Here is a 15041-nt window from a genome sequence, read left to right as displayed (position 1 = left end):
TGCGAGTGAAATTCTTGTGTGCGAGCTTCACAAGCAACAGAGGTGTGTAAAAATACAATAACATAAGATAAGTCCTGCTGTCCCTCACACTAATTTACTCTGACTCCAGTCTGGACCCCCTCAGACCCCTTGTGTGAATCCGGACCCTCAGAGACTCGAACCTGTGGCGGGGTCGGACCCGCGGACTGTGCGCGGCTCCGCGGCAGGAGGAGCCGCTTCCTGCGGGACTCTGAGAGACTGTTTAAGTAAAGTCTGAAGGACTGGGAGCGCCTTACCTCCGACCAGGTCCTCTCTGCGCTCCGGTTCTGCCTGCCTCCTGCTCCGTGTTCCGGTCTCTGTGCTCCGGGTCAGTCCGGTAAGCGGTGCGCGCGGCTCTCACTGCGCCGGGAGGAGAAACTCTGAGCAGCCACGGTAAGCTACACGCGACCACTGCGGACACAACTTCTCCTCACTTTCACAATAAAAGTCCCAAGGAAGTACAGCTTCCGGTCAGACTGTTTCTCCAGATCCACTTGCTGGCATTGATCCGTAAGTTCTCCAGATCATCAGTAAAGGTTCATGTTCATGTCTTCGTTCTTTTTAACGTGCTTTAAGACGTTGCATTAAAAACCTGAGCAAAGTACAGCTGCTGTCACCTGCTCTGTTTAAACCTGTTATTATTATTATCATTATTATTCTGATTCTTTCTTATTATTAATTTCTTTATTTATTAAAAATCGTTTAAATGTTCACTAATACATATAAAAAAGACAACAAACGTAGTCAGGAACAATGCACGTATTGCAAGAAGGTCAACTCTCAGTTCTCTCCAGCACAGCTTTGATTTATGATCATCAGAAAATGATTAAACTGCACATGCTCAGTTCATTCCACTTCTGATCATACAGAATTAACACGTTCATGCTTCTGTAATGTAAAAGAAAACTGTGATATCATCTCTATGCATTTGTGATTTAACAAAAAGCTCCTAAAATATAAAGAAGAGGTTAAAGCTGTAAAATGAAGTTAATCTGGAGTTTTATCACAGGTGACCCCTTCATGCTGGCCTCGGGGCTTCAGTCACTCAACAGCCTTTCTGCTGTTTAACTGTAAGACGTGAGATGAGCAGGTAAATAAACCACTTGCATTAATTAGGTTTCACGGTCGCTCTGTGGGTTTCATGGCTTCATGTACACTCGTCTGCAGGTAAGTCAGTCACTTCACAACATGAGGGAGTTGTCCCGTGGGCGCTCAGAGGTCCTCGTGGACACTGTGTCCTGTCCTCTCAGCACTAAGGAGCTGGACAGCGGTGGAGTTTCCTCCTTGCTGCCCAAACAACAATCTGAGCAGAGCAGACAGGAAACAGGAAGTGCCTGAGACAATACAGCGTTGAGAGGATCCGGAGCCCAGCTGCATTTTCTGCCTCTAAAGGAGGATGCAATCCTCATGAAGCTTTCCTCATCAAGGCAGGAAGAGCGCGCTCAGCAGCACTCACTCAAAACCCCACAGGAGGTCACCGGGCTGCACAGCCCTCTGACAGCAGGAGACCACACACACGCACAGACACAGTGTAAGGAAGAGGACTCCCTTACTACATTTAATTTATATTATCTGTATAGCACTTTAGAGAAAACCTTTCACTTTATTAAAAGCACTTTTCAAGCACTTTATTTAGCATTGCACTTTAAGCATGGATTTGCACAGTAAAACATTTGCACACAAGAAGTTAATTATTTATTGACTATTTATTGGGAATTTTAAAATCAGTTTGTAGGCTTGTTTCAGATCCTGCACAGCTGCTCCTCATCAAGGAATCTGGTGGTTGTCTGTCAGGAGAGAAGAATGGTGACTGAGATTGTGATTAAGGTTTACTAGTAAGGAAACTAATGCAAATGTGTGTGAAATCTAGGAATAAAAGTGGTGCAAATAAGTGTTTTGTACGATAATGATTACTCCCCTTTCTTGCCTGTGTCCTCTTCAAGGTGTTTGGGCAAAATGTTTCCCCGGGGGTCCAGACACCATTTAAAGGTTCCGGGAGAGACCATTGGTAAAGAGAGTGGTGAATCTTTTTGTGCTTGGGTTTTTGGGTTTTTATAATATTGCATCGCCCCCAGCAGGCTTCATGAATCAGAAGACGCTTCATCTTTGCCACGCCCACCAGGCTGGACTGAGCTGCAACCCGCTAGAGAGAGGATGACGGACTGATTCAAATCACAGAGGTTCGAAGGTCACCGCTGAATCAGTACTGTACCGCTGTAAGCTGAAACATGTGCCACCTCCTGCAGTAAACTTTAACTGTGATATTTTTAAAATCCCCACCGTGATCAGCTCAGGTCGTCTCACCTGTCTCCTAGTGTGTTCTGCAGGGTTACCTCTACACCCCATAAAAGGATTTAAACACACTGATTCTGAACAGGAAGTTGTTCAGGTGGAGGCACTGCTTCACCTGAACAGGGTTCCAGGTGAGCTGCGTCTTCATAACGTACCTGTAAATGTGACTGCAGGAAAGAGGTGTGTCCCTCTGGGGTCACCTGGACGAAGTGTGGGAGTGAAATTCTTGTGGGAGTGAAATTCTTCTGTCCTCCTAGACAGAAGGAGGATGAAGAGCTTCAGTCCTTCTCATCAGAGGAACTGTCCAGCTTCATTCCACCTGTTTCCACCAAAGACGAGCTGCAGAGACGCCTCAGGCAGTGACTGTCTGTGGATTTGTGTCTGTGCCTCACTCACACACCTTTATGGGAAGCAGCTGGGCAGAGGTTTGGGCACACACATCTGCAGCTCAGACTGAGTCCACTCGGGGGCGCTGCAGCCTCACGCAGACAGAAAGAAAACTGACACGGTTTCTTCCGTCTGTGCTGAGATTACCGAAGGGAAGTGCGAGGTTCAGACTTGGTGCTTCCTGCTCTGAACACAGTCTTTGGTTTTCTGATGATCGGAGGTGAGCGGACACTTTCAGCTTCCTGCAGACTCACTGCCAAAAACCCAAACCATGAGGTCTGACACAGACAGAAAGAGGCAGCTTGTTGTTGTCCTCATCCTCACATCTTTAATTAATGGAATAAACACAGGGATCAGAGATTATTTTTTTTACAGGCACCCTGCACAGAAACCAGGGTACTTTGAGATGAACTCATTTCCCTTTTCCCTTGGAAAACGCCACATGAGGTGAAGGAAATGTGTGAGGACTTGGAGACTTAGGAAACGAGGTGCTTGGTGCTGAGGAAACTCTGGACTGCTAACACGCTGGACCTTTGACACCCCCACAATTCTGCTGTTTAAAACCTGCTCACATTGCTGTCTCTAGTTCATGTTAAAATCTGCATTATTTTTATTTTGTCATTTTTGTTTCAGTGGGTAAAATTCTCCTGATATGAAAAATATATCCAACACGCTCTGTCCTCGCCTCATCCTCATCGCCCTCAGGGAAACCTTCTTCCTGTTAACCTGCTCACCACCTCAGACGAGCGCTGAGGCCTGTAAAACCAGGTCATTACGTACACCAGAATAAATGATATTTAATAAACTGTCAAGTTATTTATGGAGGTCCACAGGGCCTCGAACTGTCTCACACTGGCTGCAGAATTTAGGGTAAAGCTATGGTTTTAACCTCTGAGATCTCTGTAATATGGATTTTGGCACCTGTTCTCCCTTTGCTGAACAGAGGCTGTCTTTCACATGTTAACGACTGCAGGCCCCAAAAGCTTATTAGTGAACATCTAAAACACGTTTTGGATGAAAACTCCTTTCCCAACATCAGTCAGCAAAACACAGTCCAATAACTCCTGCTGTCAAGGTGCTGAACGACATTATTGATGCAAAAAAACACCAAGCCAGTCTTCTTCTTGATTGGTTGAAGGTTTCAGACCATATCACTTTGGTAAGCAGACTGAACGACATGATTGGCAGCCATTCTGCTGGGTCTCCCAGTATCCATAGGAGTTCCCCAGGGCTCCAGACTGGTGGTCAGAACTTCTGAACTTCTGAGTTTTTCATTCAAATCTCACAGTGAAAGTTTCCAGATTGAAACTTAAAGTTTCTTTTTTTAGGAAACAAATCTTGTTTCTGTCTCCAGGTGAGGAAACACCTGATTAAAAAAACAAAAAAAACAACTTTTATTGGATTACAGTGATCTACTCTTTATGAGTCCGTCTGGCCAGCAGCTGAAGAGGTTGGATACATCTGTAATTGTGCTTTACATGTTTTATTACTGACTGTGGACATCACGCACATCACTGTTCTCTGTAGACTCAGACTTTCCCGTAGGTTGACCTTTACCTGAATAAGGATTATAATAATAAAATTATTATTATTTTATTATTACTGTGTCCAAACCTATTTTTGTGTCATTTTAAAAAGCAGCTTCATCAGTCTGAAACACAGTAGCTCTGGACTAAACCATTTAATCATTTGTAGGGGTGAACATTGCATCATAAAAATTGAACCACCCAGCTGATTCATTTCGTAACAAAACTTTTATTGCAAGCTTACGTGGGCTAGCGTCCCTGTTTCTCCCTCCGACTCTGAGCCTTAACACAACTTTCATTCTTCTGTCTGTTCTTCAAGAGACAAAGTGTGAAGACACAAGCTGACCGCCATTTCTACTGAATTTAAGAAAGAAACACAGATACCCAGAAAAAATGACCTTGGCCTAAACTTTCCATGATATGTTCACTGAACCATTATTCAGGTTTCACAGATGACATGATGGATGTCCTACACCTGAGGATTTCTGCTGTAATTATCTCATTAAATGTTTCAAACCTCATCGATTGTCTGAATCGTTCCAGCTGCAGAGTTTTTTGGGTTTTTTTAATGCTGGAAGAACTTAAAGCTGCTTGATGGTCAATTTACCTGTGTATATTGCACACCTGGTGCTGGTACCCCCTGGACCTTTATAAAGAGGGGCCGGCCAGCGGGACCCTCACCTTTTTTGGGCTAATGCTGAATTTATCCCGGTTAGTTTTGTATTTTTGGAGCTCTGCTTTGATTGCACATGACAGTATTAACACCACCTGATGCTATATGCTAACTCTATTTTTTTACACTCTAGAAGTTCCTGTCGGTGGAGAGCCGAGGGCGAGCGTGGCTCAAGAGTTGGCAGTTCGTCTGGTAATGGAAGGTTGCCGGTTCGAGCCCTGGCTCGGACAGTCTCGGTCGTTGTGTCCTTGGGCAAGACACTTCACCTACCGCCTACTGGTGTTGGCCAGAGGGGCCGATGGCGCGATATGGCAGCCTCGCTTCTGTCAGTCTGCCCCAGGGCAGCTGTGGCTACAACTGTAGCTTGCTACCACCAGTGTGTGAATGAATAGTGGAATTGTAAAGCACTTTGAGGTCTCGAAAAGCGCTATTTAAATGCAATCCATTATTATTATTATTTTTGTTGCCGAGACAAAGAAAGCTTGAATCAGGCAGAAAGGCGAGAGGTGTGCTGATGGCTCAGGGTGTCGTGTTGAGGAGAGCCAGGATGAAGGGCGAAGCTTTGCTTGACTGGTCGATCGGCATTCTAGCCGGTTTTTATAAGTGACTGAAAGAATGTGGTCGCGGTTTCCCCCGGTCATATCTGGATTCTCCCCTTTCACATGGGGGAGGAGCTCCATGATGGATCGATGACGCTTACTGGTCAACGCCCTGTAGAGGTTTTCTGGCCTCTGTGAGGAGAACCCTAACTAACTGATGAGGTAATTTATGTTATGTGGGAATGCCTCGGGATCGGCAGCAGGAATAGGTAGAGGTTTCTGGAACTGCCTCTGCGACCCGACACTTAGAAAAAAAAAAAAAAAAAAGGCCGGTTGCAATTTTTCCATCAGCTGCCATTGTGAGAACACAATCTGTAAAGATGGACTTGCAGTGAGCTGAAACATGTTGGCTCATCATCTGTTGATGTAGATCATGTGATCACACTGACTCACACACTGCAGAGCTGATTTAATGTGGTTTTATTGCTCAGGTTAAACATCCAGGAAACAAATCTGAGAACCTGCAGAAGATTCACGTGGCTTCTGTCCCACACAGATTACAGACTTTAAATATTCAGCACAGAGCCCCGACAAAATCAACACATCATTACTATTATTATTTACACTCTGAACATCCACCAGGACACAGCGACCCTCTCAGAACCGTGGTTATAGTTTGGTTACTTTTTTACCCACATGATGAAAACAGAGCTTTCACCTTTCTGATCAACTCTTACAGACATTGCACAGTTGTTCTGTTAGAAACTCTCTATGAGTGGGGTAAAGATTTAGAAATCCACACCCACCTGACCAGGAAGTGGATGTTGTTAGGAGGCTAACACTGATTGTCATTAGCTTCTAAACAGACTGCAGGAAGTAGATTCACAGACGAGTTTCTGCTGCACGCTCTTTGTCTCACTGCAACACAAATACAATTCAAGGAAAGATTAGATGAAACTCCAGCCACCTTCAACGTGAGCAGAGGCCTTCTCAGAACACCTGGAAACAGCTGTGAGGGTGGTCTCATGTTTGTAGCTGCCATGAAACCGATTCCGTCCGATTACTGTGAGCTGACAGAAGGTTTTCAGAAAGTTGTGAAAAAAGGTTTGTGAGATCCAGCAAAGTGAGCGCAGCTGCATTCAGAAAGGTGTCCAGCATGAGTTTACCTGATCAAACAAACCAACAAACAGTAAACCAGACAGAGTCCGCCATCTTTACGGCTCCTCGTCGTCACTCTGCTGTGTCTTCTCCTCGCTCAAGCCGCTCTCATCGATGTTCTCCAGAGAGTCAGCTCGCTGCACCGTCAGCTCCGACACGCTGATGCACGGCAGCGTGTTCTGCTCTGGGAACATCCATGGCTTCAGGCCCGGGTTGTGTTTCCTCTTCCACTCCGGGTACTTTACAGAAGCCTTGTAGATCTTCCTCATAGCCTAAGAGGACCGAAACGAGATGGGTCAGAGACACGTTCAGATGGGACAGAGACAGTCTGATGGGACAGAGACAGTCTGATGGGACAGAGACACGTTCTGATGGGTCAGAGACACGTTCTGATGGGACAGAGACACGTTCTGATGGGACAGAGACACGTTCTGATGGGTCAGAGACACGTTCAGATGGGACAGAGACACGTTCAGATGGGACAGAGACACGTTCAGATGGGACAGAGACACAGTCTGATGGGACAGAGACAGTCTGATGGGTCAGAGACACAGTCTGATGGGACAGAGACACGTTCTGATGGGTCAGAGACACGTTCTGATGGGACAGAGACACGTTCTGATGGGACAGAGACAGTCTGATGGGTCAGAGACACGTTCTGATGGGTCAGAGACAGTCTGATGGGACAGAGACACGTTCTGATGGGACAGAGACACGTTCTGATGGGACAGAGACAGTCTGATGGGTCAGAGACACGTTCTGATGGGTCAGAGACAGTCTGATGGGACAGAGACACGTTCTGATGGGACAGAGACACGTTCTGATGGGACAGAGACACGTTCTGATGGGACAGAGACACGTTCTGATGGGACAGAGACACAGTCTGATGGGACAGAGACACATTCTGATGGGAATAGAGGTCGTTTACCTTTGGAGCTACAAACTGGGACACCCTGTTCACCACCCACTTTGGTAAAGAACCTGCAGACAAACAAGGGTGCGAGAGTCAGGCTGAGTCAGTTCAGTTTAAACATGAAGCACAGATCGAGTTTACAGAGAGAACATTTGTACATAACACACACACACAAACACACACAGGCTATGCACCACTGACTGTCATCAGTTCTTTTGTTGGATGAAGACGTTTGTGGACCTTTGACCTACATCTGTCTTGGAATAACCTCAAACCACAGAATCCAGTAAATGGCATTTCTGCCGCAGGGTCAGATCAAGATCTTCTGACATTTATCTCAGAGCAGATATTTGGTGTATTTGGCCAGTAGAAGAGGTAGTGTACTTAGTACTTCTTCCACTAGCCACAGGTCTCACCTCTGGGGTCCACCTGAGTCAGGTAGTAGAGGGTGGAGCTGGTGGCTCCGTTGGACTGGATCAGGTACCCCGTGAGCAGAGAGACGGCTCGGACGTAGTCCTTCTTTGGAGGATATTTCTGAGGTGGACAAAGGAGCAGTGAGTGATGGACTGCACTGTCCACTTGGCAGATATAACTTCACACATCACACCTCAGTGTGCATCTGTATACTGATGATACTGTGCTCTATTCTCTGGAGTGGTATTTACAATTAAAACTTTCACCTACTGATCTGAAGTCTGTGATTGATTGTGCAACCATGAATCTGCTGGGGTCTGACTGGGTCCTAGTGATAAAGCTCCCCTATGGAGTCTGCTCTTTTAATAAAATGTTTTTTGTGTCTTTATGTTCCATTTGTCACTAAATGAGTATAAAACCCACCAAGTCACAGTCAGAGCAGTGAAATACTGACCGGGTGTTTGACCGAGTAGTTGATGATCATGTAGTCGTTGCCAAGTGGAAGCCAAGATCTCATCGTCACAAAGTCTCTGTTTTTCAGCGGGCTCGGGCATTTCCCTTCAAACAGAACACAAACACATCCACAAAAGGTTCAGACAGAATCAGATATTTGGCAACTAAAAACCAGCAAAGCCTTTTGGACCAGCACAGACTCAGGCTCAACCTAACCTCAGTTTGATCTGAATTAAGAAGCAGAAAGTTAGAGGCCATCCAGGTCCTCTAGACCTGAGTCTATTAGATAGATATGATACAAACCACTGCAGCGCAGTACCTGTAATACCTAGAGCGTGCTCTAATCGCTCTAATAGAATATTATGGTCAACAAACGCTGCACTGAGGTCTAGCACTGCTATGCAGATGATACCCAGCTCTATCTGTCCATGAAGCCAGATAACACACACCAATTAATTAAACTGCAGGAATGTCTTAAACTCCTAAGACCCAAACTCTTCCATGGCAGCATTTTTAATTTCTCTTTGATATTTGGGCATATTGGGACCTGATGAATGTAAAAACAAAGAATTGCCTTAATTTTTTTTTTTTACTTGATTTTTGTTTCTGACAAAAATGAGATCCACATGAGGATATTCATTTAAAATTTCAATAGAACAGTAGCAGTATAATGTCCTCATAAGTGGATATCAGCCCCATGTAGAGAAAAATTTTGTATTTCAGTCTAGACAACCCAAAATGTGATGTCCACATATGTGGACGCCAGGTCCTAGGGGGTTAAAGACATAAAGACCTGGATGGCCGCTAACTTTCTGCTTCTTAATTCAGATCAAACTGAGGTTATTGTACTCGGTCCTGAAAATCTTAGAAATATGGTATCTAACCAGATTCTTACTCTGGATGGCATTACCTTGGCCTCCAGTAACACTGTGAGGAACCTTGGAGTCATTTCTGACCAGGACATGTCCTTCAAGGCACATATTAAACAAATATGTAAGACTGCTTTCTTCCATTTCTGCAACATCTCTAAAGTTAGAAATATCCTGTCTCAGAGTGACGCTGAAAAACTAGTTCATGCATTTATTACTTCCAGGCTGGACGACTGTAATTCATTATTATCAGGATGTCCTAAAAACTCCCTGAAAAGCCTGACAGACACCGTCTCTACTCTTAAGATTAGGCTTCAAACTTTCCTTTTTGTTAAAGCATATAGTTAGAGCTGGGTGTTTCTTTTTCACTCACTATGTGTTAATAGACCTCTCTGCATTGAATCATCCTTGTTATTAATCTCTATCTCTCTTCCATAGCATGTCTTTATCCTGTCTTCCTTCTCTCACCCCACCCAATCACAGCAGATGGCCCCGCCCCTCCCTGAGCCTGGTTCTGCCGGAGGTTTCTTCCTGTTAAAAGGGAGTTTTTCCTTCCCACTGTCGCCAAAGTGCTTGCTCATAGGGGGTCATATGATTGTTGGGTTTTTCTCTGTATCTATTATTGTGCGATATACTGTACAATATAAAGCGCCTTGAGGCGACTGTTGTTGTGATTTGGTGCTGTATAAATAAAATTTAATTGAAATTGAATCAAATCTTTATTATTATTTATGTATTTATTTATTTATCAGCAGCCACGGCGTAGCCACAGCGGGCTGGGGTGACGTGCCCACAGGCTCTGCCAGCAGCCAGCTGCACCATAGCGGGCCGAGCCCAGGCCCAGAGGCCTGAGATCCCCCCCATCCCCTCGGAAAGGGCCCAACCGGTCAGAGTATCTTTTATACCTGTCATTTGAGTGTCATGCTAAATCACATCACTGGGTCTCCCTACTTCCACAACATCGATTGCTACTTCCTCTTGTTCCCTTAGGTCTTTGTCCACCATTCACCTTATTGCTGCCTGTCTCACCATTCTGATGCTGTGCTGAAGTGTTTTATGGCGTGTATTACATCACCGCTCAGTAAAGGAACTAACAGGAGTAATATCCCACGTCTGCGTTGACCGTCAGCCTGCCGATGTCATACGTATCGATCATGTTGGTGTCCCACTTCTTCCGGTAGCTGGTGTCATGGAGGACGTCGTACAATGTCTCTGCTGTCACGTCCTTACAGACTATCCTCATCTGAGACACAGAAAGAGAGAGGGAGAGAGTCAGGCAGAGGTTAGGACCGATCACGCTCAACTCTGACCACCAGTTTCCATGCTGGTGTACTGTGACATTTAGGTGTGCCATGGGATTTTATTACTTGAACTCTGCAACTGCATGAAATGTTAGAAACATACATGTGTTTGGATTGTAGGAGGAAGTCAGAGAACCCAGAGGGAACCCACAGTGATGACTCCTAAGAAAAAAGTTCATGACTATGAGTCACCTGGTGTCCAGGTTTTCACTGGTAGTGCTATCTTTAAGGGGAGGGTGTGATGACCCATGAAACAGCAGGTGTGCTGTGTTCTGCAGGAGCTGATTGGAGTGCTGCATGAGCTACATCCACACTCTGAGTTTCTTCAGTGGAACAGCCTGTCTTGGAGATTCTTTACACCCTTCAGTGATTCCCAGCACAGGATTATCCCGTACTCACAGGAGCACGCTGATGATGAAGGGAGGTCTAGCTCAGCGATTGAGGAAGCAAATGTAATACAATCTTATTCCCTTGCCACCAATATTCATGGCTAATGTGCAGTCTGAGGAGTAAATAAACTGCATTTGAATGTCACACATTTATGTGACTTCAGGGATGCATGTCTAATTGCATTCACAGAGACTCACAGATCTTTTAGCTGATAGACTTCTTAAACTGTTTAAACTTGTGGGTTAAATTTTAGACTCTTTAACTAACAGGTCTCTGTGTGTGAGAGTCAGCATCTGTTTTTCTAATCAGCTGAATTCTTCTATTGGGTCACCACAGGGATGTTGTCTCTCTCCCCTACCATATATTTTGTACACCAATGATTGTCGTAGTACACAGGCTAACAGGCATTGTAAGCCTCCTCCATGGTGAAGAGTATTCCCATGGGGCGCCCCCTCATCCTGCCCTGACAGTAGTAAAGGGTGCAGCCATTGATGGTGGTGGATATTCTGTATTTGGGGGTCTGTCCTTTGAGTCACATCGTGCTGTTACAACAAAAACGTTCCAACAATAATTGGACTTTTTACTGAGGTTGAGAGTTTTTAAACATTTCATTTGAAATGATGACCATTTATTTTTAAAAAAATGAAGTTTTTTTTTTTGTATCATTGCTTGGCTACAGTAATCTGTCCTTGACCAACCAGACTTGGTAACCTGGTTAGTAAGATTTCAGGGAGGTGTCAGGTCCAATTTCTGGACTCTTATAAACAGACAGGTGCTGAGGAAGGAAACGTCTGTCATGTCTGAACATCCTCTCTTCAGGTCGTCGGTATAAAGTGCCTGCAGTGACGAGACCACAGAGTGTCTTTTGTACCTGCTGCTGATATGATGGTTATTAACGCTAACGTATAAGCGTTGTTGCCATCACTATTGCACTTTGTTACTGATAAAACTTGGGCTGTTTTTTGGTTTTATTTTTAAATGTTTGTGTTGTTTGATGTGTGGACATGCTGCAAATCAGTTTCCCATTGGGGACAATAAAGTTACCAATTAGTAGTCTGACAGACTGTCTTAAGATAATTGGCAAACAATTTTCTGCAGCTTAACGCAGACAAGGCTGTTTCATTAAGCCCCAAATTAGACAACATCCTGGTTCTTTCTCATTGACGGTGAAAGATGCTGCTCACAATCTTGATTTTTGATCTTTGACTTTTGATGCTCAAATGAAGTCTGTGACCCGCTCTTGCTTTTCCACTTAAGAAATATCACTAAACTCAGAACTGCTGTCTCCATAGGTGAATTAGAGAGGCTTGTTCATGCCTTCATCTCCTCCCGATTAAAATATTTTGATGCTCCTTTCTCCCATCTGTCAAAGACTTCTATAAATTACCTTCAAGCCGTTGAAAATGCTGCAGTAACACTTTTAAATCATTCAGAAATTCTCACTTCATTGTTAAAGTCTTTGCACTGGTTTCCAGTTTGGTTCGGATACCAGTTTAAACTCTCACTCTTACTTTGACTGCCTTACAAGGAGAGAGCCCGACTTATATCATCCTTATAAGATCCTTAGATCCACAGATCGTGGTCTTCTGGTAATTCCACGGAGCTGTTTGAAAACTAGAGGGGATCATGCTGCACCAGTGACTCTGTGGCTGAAAACATCTATTCAGGCATTTGGATAATAATCTTGTGTAATATGTTGTTACTTTTAATATCCCTGAAAAACACTTTGTAATAGATTCTTGTCTTAAAAAGTGCTCACTCACACACACACACACACACACACACACACACACACACACACACACACACACACACACACACACACACACACACACACACACACACACACACACACACACACCCTGATGCTGAAATGAAAAACGTCCTATGTTCAGTTTCGATAAAATGAAATGTGAGTTTGGCTCGATGGTGGACCTTCTCAGGGCCACCGTACGCCCTCCTGCCATAGTCAGACACTTTATACATTTCCATAGCAGCTCCAGAAAGGTTTATTCACCTGTTTCCAGTCACGACTGCAGTGTTGGGGCGGTGCAAGAGAAACCCTGCGGTTTCTTTTGCGGTTTTCATCAATCACTGATGTGACGTCACAGTTTTCTGGTTCTGGCTGATAATAGTTTGATTCCCATGTTTTCTGAATAAAAGAACCAGTGGCTTCCATTCAGTTTTATTTAAATGGTTCCAAATCACAACAGTGCTGTGTGCTGTAAGGCCAACACCTTACAATAATCCGCCTCATTCAGAGTCTCGTGTGGTTTCCTGTTGGGTCTTTTCTGGATAAACCAAAGTGACCTGTTAGCAGAGGAGACACCTGATCAGGTGTTGCTCAGAGGCACCTCAGCAGCTAACCTGAGCAGCTTCACTTTCTCTGCTCTGACCTTATCAGGTGTTCTCAGGCTTCAGTGCTTTAGCATCCGGTTTTATCTCTTTGAACTCATCCAGGCTCAGACCATCTTCAAACTCGGACATCAGTCATCCTAAAGGGAGCTCCACAAGGATCCATCTCAGGTCCTCTGCTCTTTGATAGTTAGACACTTAACATCTGCTCCATTTCTACTGTGATGACACAAAAGATCATCTTCAGCTTCCTTATTTCAGCAGCTTCACCAACTCAGACCGAGGTTTCTAACAAAGCTCAGCTCAGGTTTGAAGATTTCATCGTTCCCACAAAATCTCCAAACAAACTAATCACGTGTTCTTATCTAACACAGACAGACAACTGACAGAAACTTCATCTGTTAGTGAGGATAATCCCTGATAATCTGAAGGCTGTGATTGGTTATTACAGAGAATCAGAGCCAGACTGCAGTCGTCTCCATTCTCCTCCATGAGGTTACCTGCTGTATTGAGTTTTTAAGTCCATCAGGGTTGTATTTGCAGTTCTGGTGTTTTGTTGGACCTGATGAGTTTCTGCATCACGTGTGAGGCAAACAGAGCTACAAGAGATCACCAGCTAATCCAGATCAGCTCCTCTGTCTGCCTGAAACAAACTGAACCACCTGAACATTAATCAGACAGACAACCGCCGCCTCCCCCTGTGAATGATTATGTGGAGCAGGTTATTATTAATGTAGAGCTGACCGTTCATGTGGACCACAGGAAGTTTCTCTGTACCGTTTCCAGCTCTGCTGCTTTGGTCACTGTTTGCATCCTTGTTGCAGCGCAGCCTGAACGATGACAAACCAAAATGTTCATGTAAAATATTCTCAGCCAGGAAACACCAGACTGTAATTTCCCCCTGTAGGCATGGAGAGATCTGAGCTCCAGATTTCCACCTGTCAGTGTTTCACAGTGGTCATGTGAGATGGTTTGTTACTGTAGGACGTCACTTTTTTCCACTGCTGTAATCGTGCTGGAGCGGCGGTCATTGATATGGTGATGGCGAGCGCTGTAAACTCTCCGTGTAACTCAATCAGCGAGACTCCGCTCGCCGTTAATCATTCATAAAGTCCCGAGCGCCGAGGCTTTGTGTCCGTCACTCAGTCCGTCTCTCCTGCAGGAAACCTTTCAGCTCACTCAGGAGCTGAGCCAGGGTCTGTAGTTCTACTCACTGCCTTGCTTCACAGCACGTTGGAGGTGACGAGCAGAGGTTCGTTTACTTCAGATAAAATAAAGACACCACGATTACAAAGACCTACAAGTTCCCCCTGAGGTCATCCACACGTCCCCCTCCACCCATCATCTCCAGCTTTCATCAGCAGGGCGAGGTCATTTATGGTGCTGGAGAGTTTCATTTACTCTTTACAGCCTTCAGCAGCAAAATATGTGACTCACAAATGGCAGAGACTCCACAGCCAGTGACATGAGATGACAGAAATCACCTGAACAGGTAAAACAGCTGTCAGTGCCCAGAATTGCCACAGTGCCCTTCAGCTGGTGATAAGGAGTATCACACCCCCCAACCCCCACATGGATGGGCTTCTGCAGGTCAGACGTGAGGAAGCAGCCCGTGTTTTTGACTGGGCCATGCACACAGCTTACATGGAACCATTAACCAGTAACCAGTAAGCATGTCCGTGTTTGAATCCACGTGTGCTAGGAAGACGAATCAGACTGCAGGACGATGTTTTTAATCTCAGTTTTGTGGTTT

At 44.9% G+C, this 15041-nt stretch overlaps 1 protein-coding gene across 2 annotated transcripts; it reads right to left on the bottom strand.

Annotated features, from left to right (window-relative positions):
- Positions 1–5957: 5957 nt before the first annotated feature.
- LOC134623022 (START domain-containing protein 10-like) lies at positions 5958–10485 on the bottom strand. 2 transcript variants are annotated; one of them, XM_063468267.1, is made up of 6 exons: positions 10338–10485; positions 8375–8478; positions 7923–8040; positions 7522–7574; positions 6602–6865; positions 5958–6505 (listed from the first exon to the last, which is right to left on the bottom strand). In XM_063468267.1, the coding sequence occupies exons 1-5, from the start codon at positions 10483–10485 to the stop codon at positions 6650–6652; spliced, it is 639 nt and encodes a 212-aa protein (XP_063324337.1). In that variant the 3' UTR covers positions 5958–6505; positions 6602–6649. The 2 variants fall into 2 exon arrangements, with proteins under 2 accessions (XP_063324337.1, XP_063324336.1); XM_063468266.1 differs by having other exon boundaries at positions 5958–6865.
- Positions 10486–15041: the final 4556 nt, after the last annotated feature.

Source organism: Pelmatolapia mariae, unplaced genomic scaffold (assembly GCF_036321145.2).
Source record: "Pelmatolapia mariae isolate MD_Pm_ZW unplaced genomic scaffold, Pm_UMD_F_2 NODE_ptg000355l+_length_18009_cov_1, whole genome shotgun sequence".
Lineage (NCBI taxonomy): Eukaryota > Metazoa > Chordata > Actinopteri > Cichliformes > Cichlidae > Pelmatolapia > Pelmatolapia mariae.
Note: the sequence above shows the minus strand (reverse complement) of the source record. Positions and strands in the feature narration are given on the sequence as shown.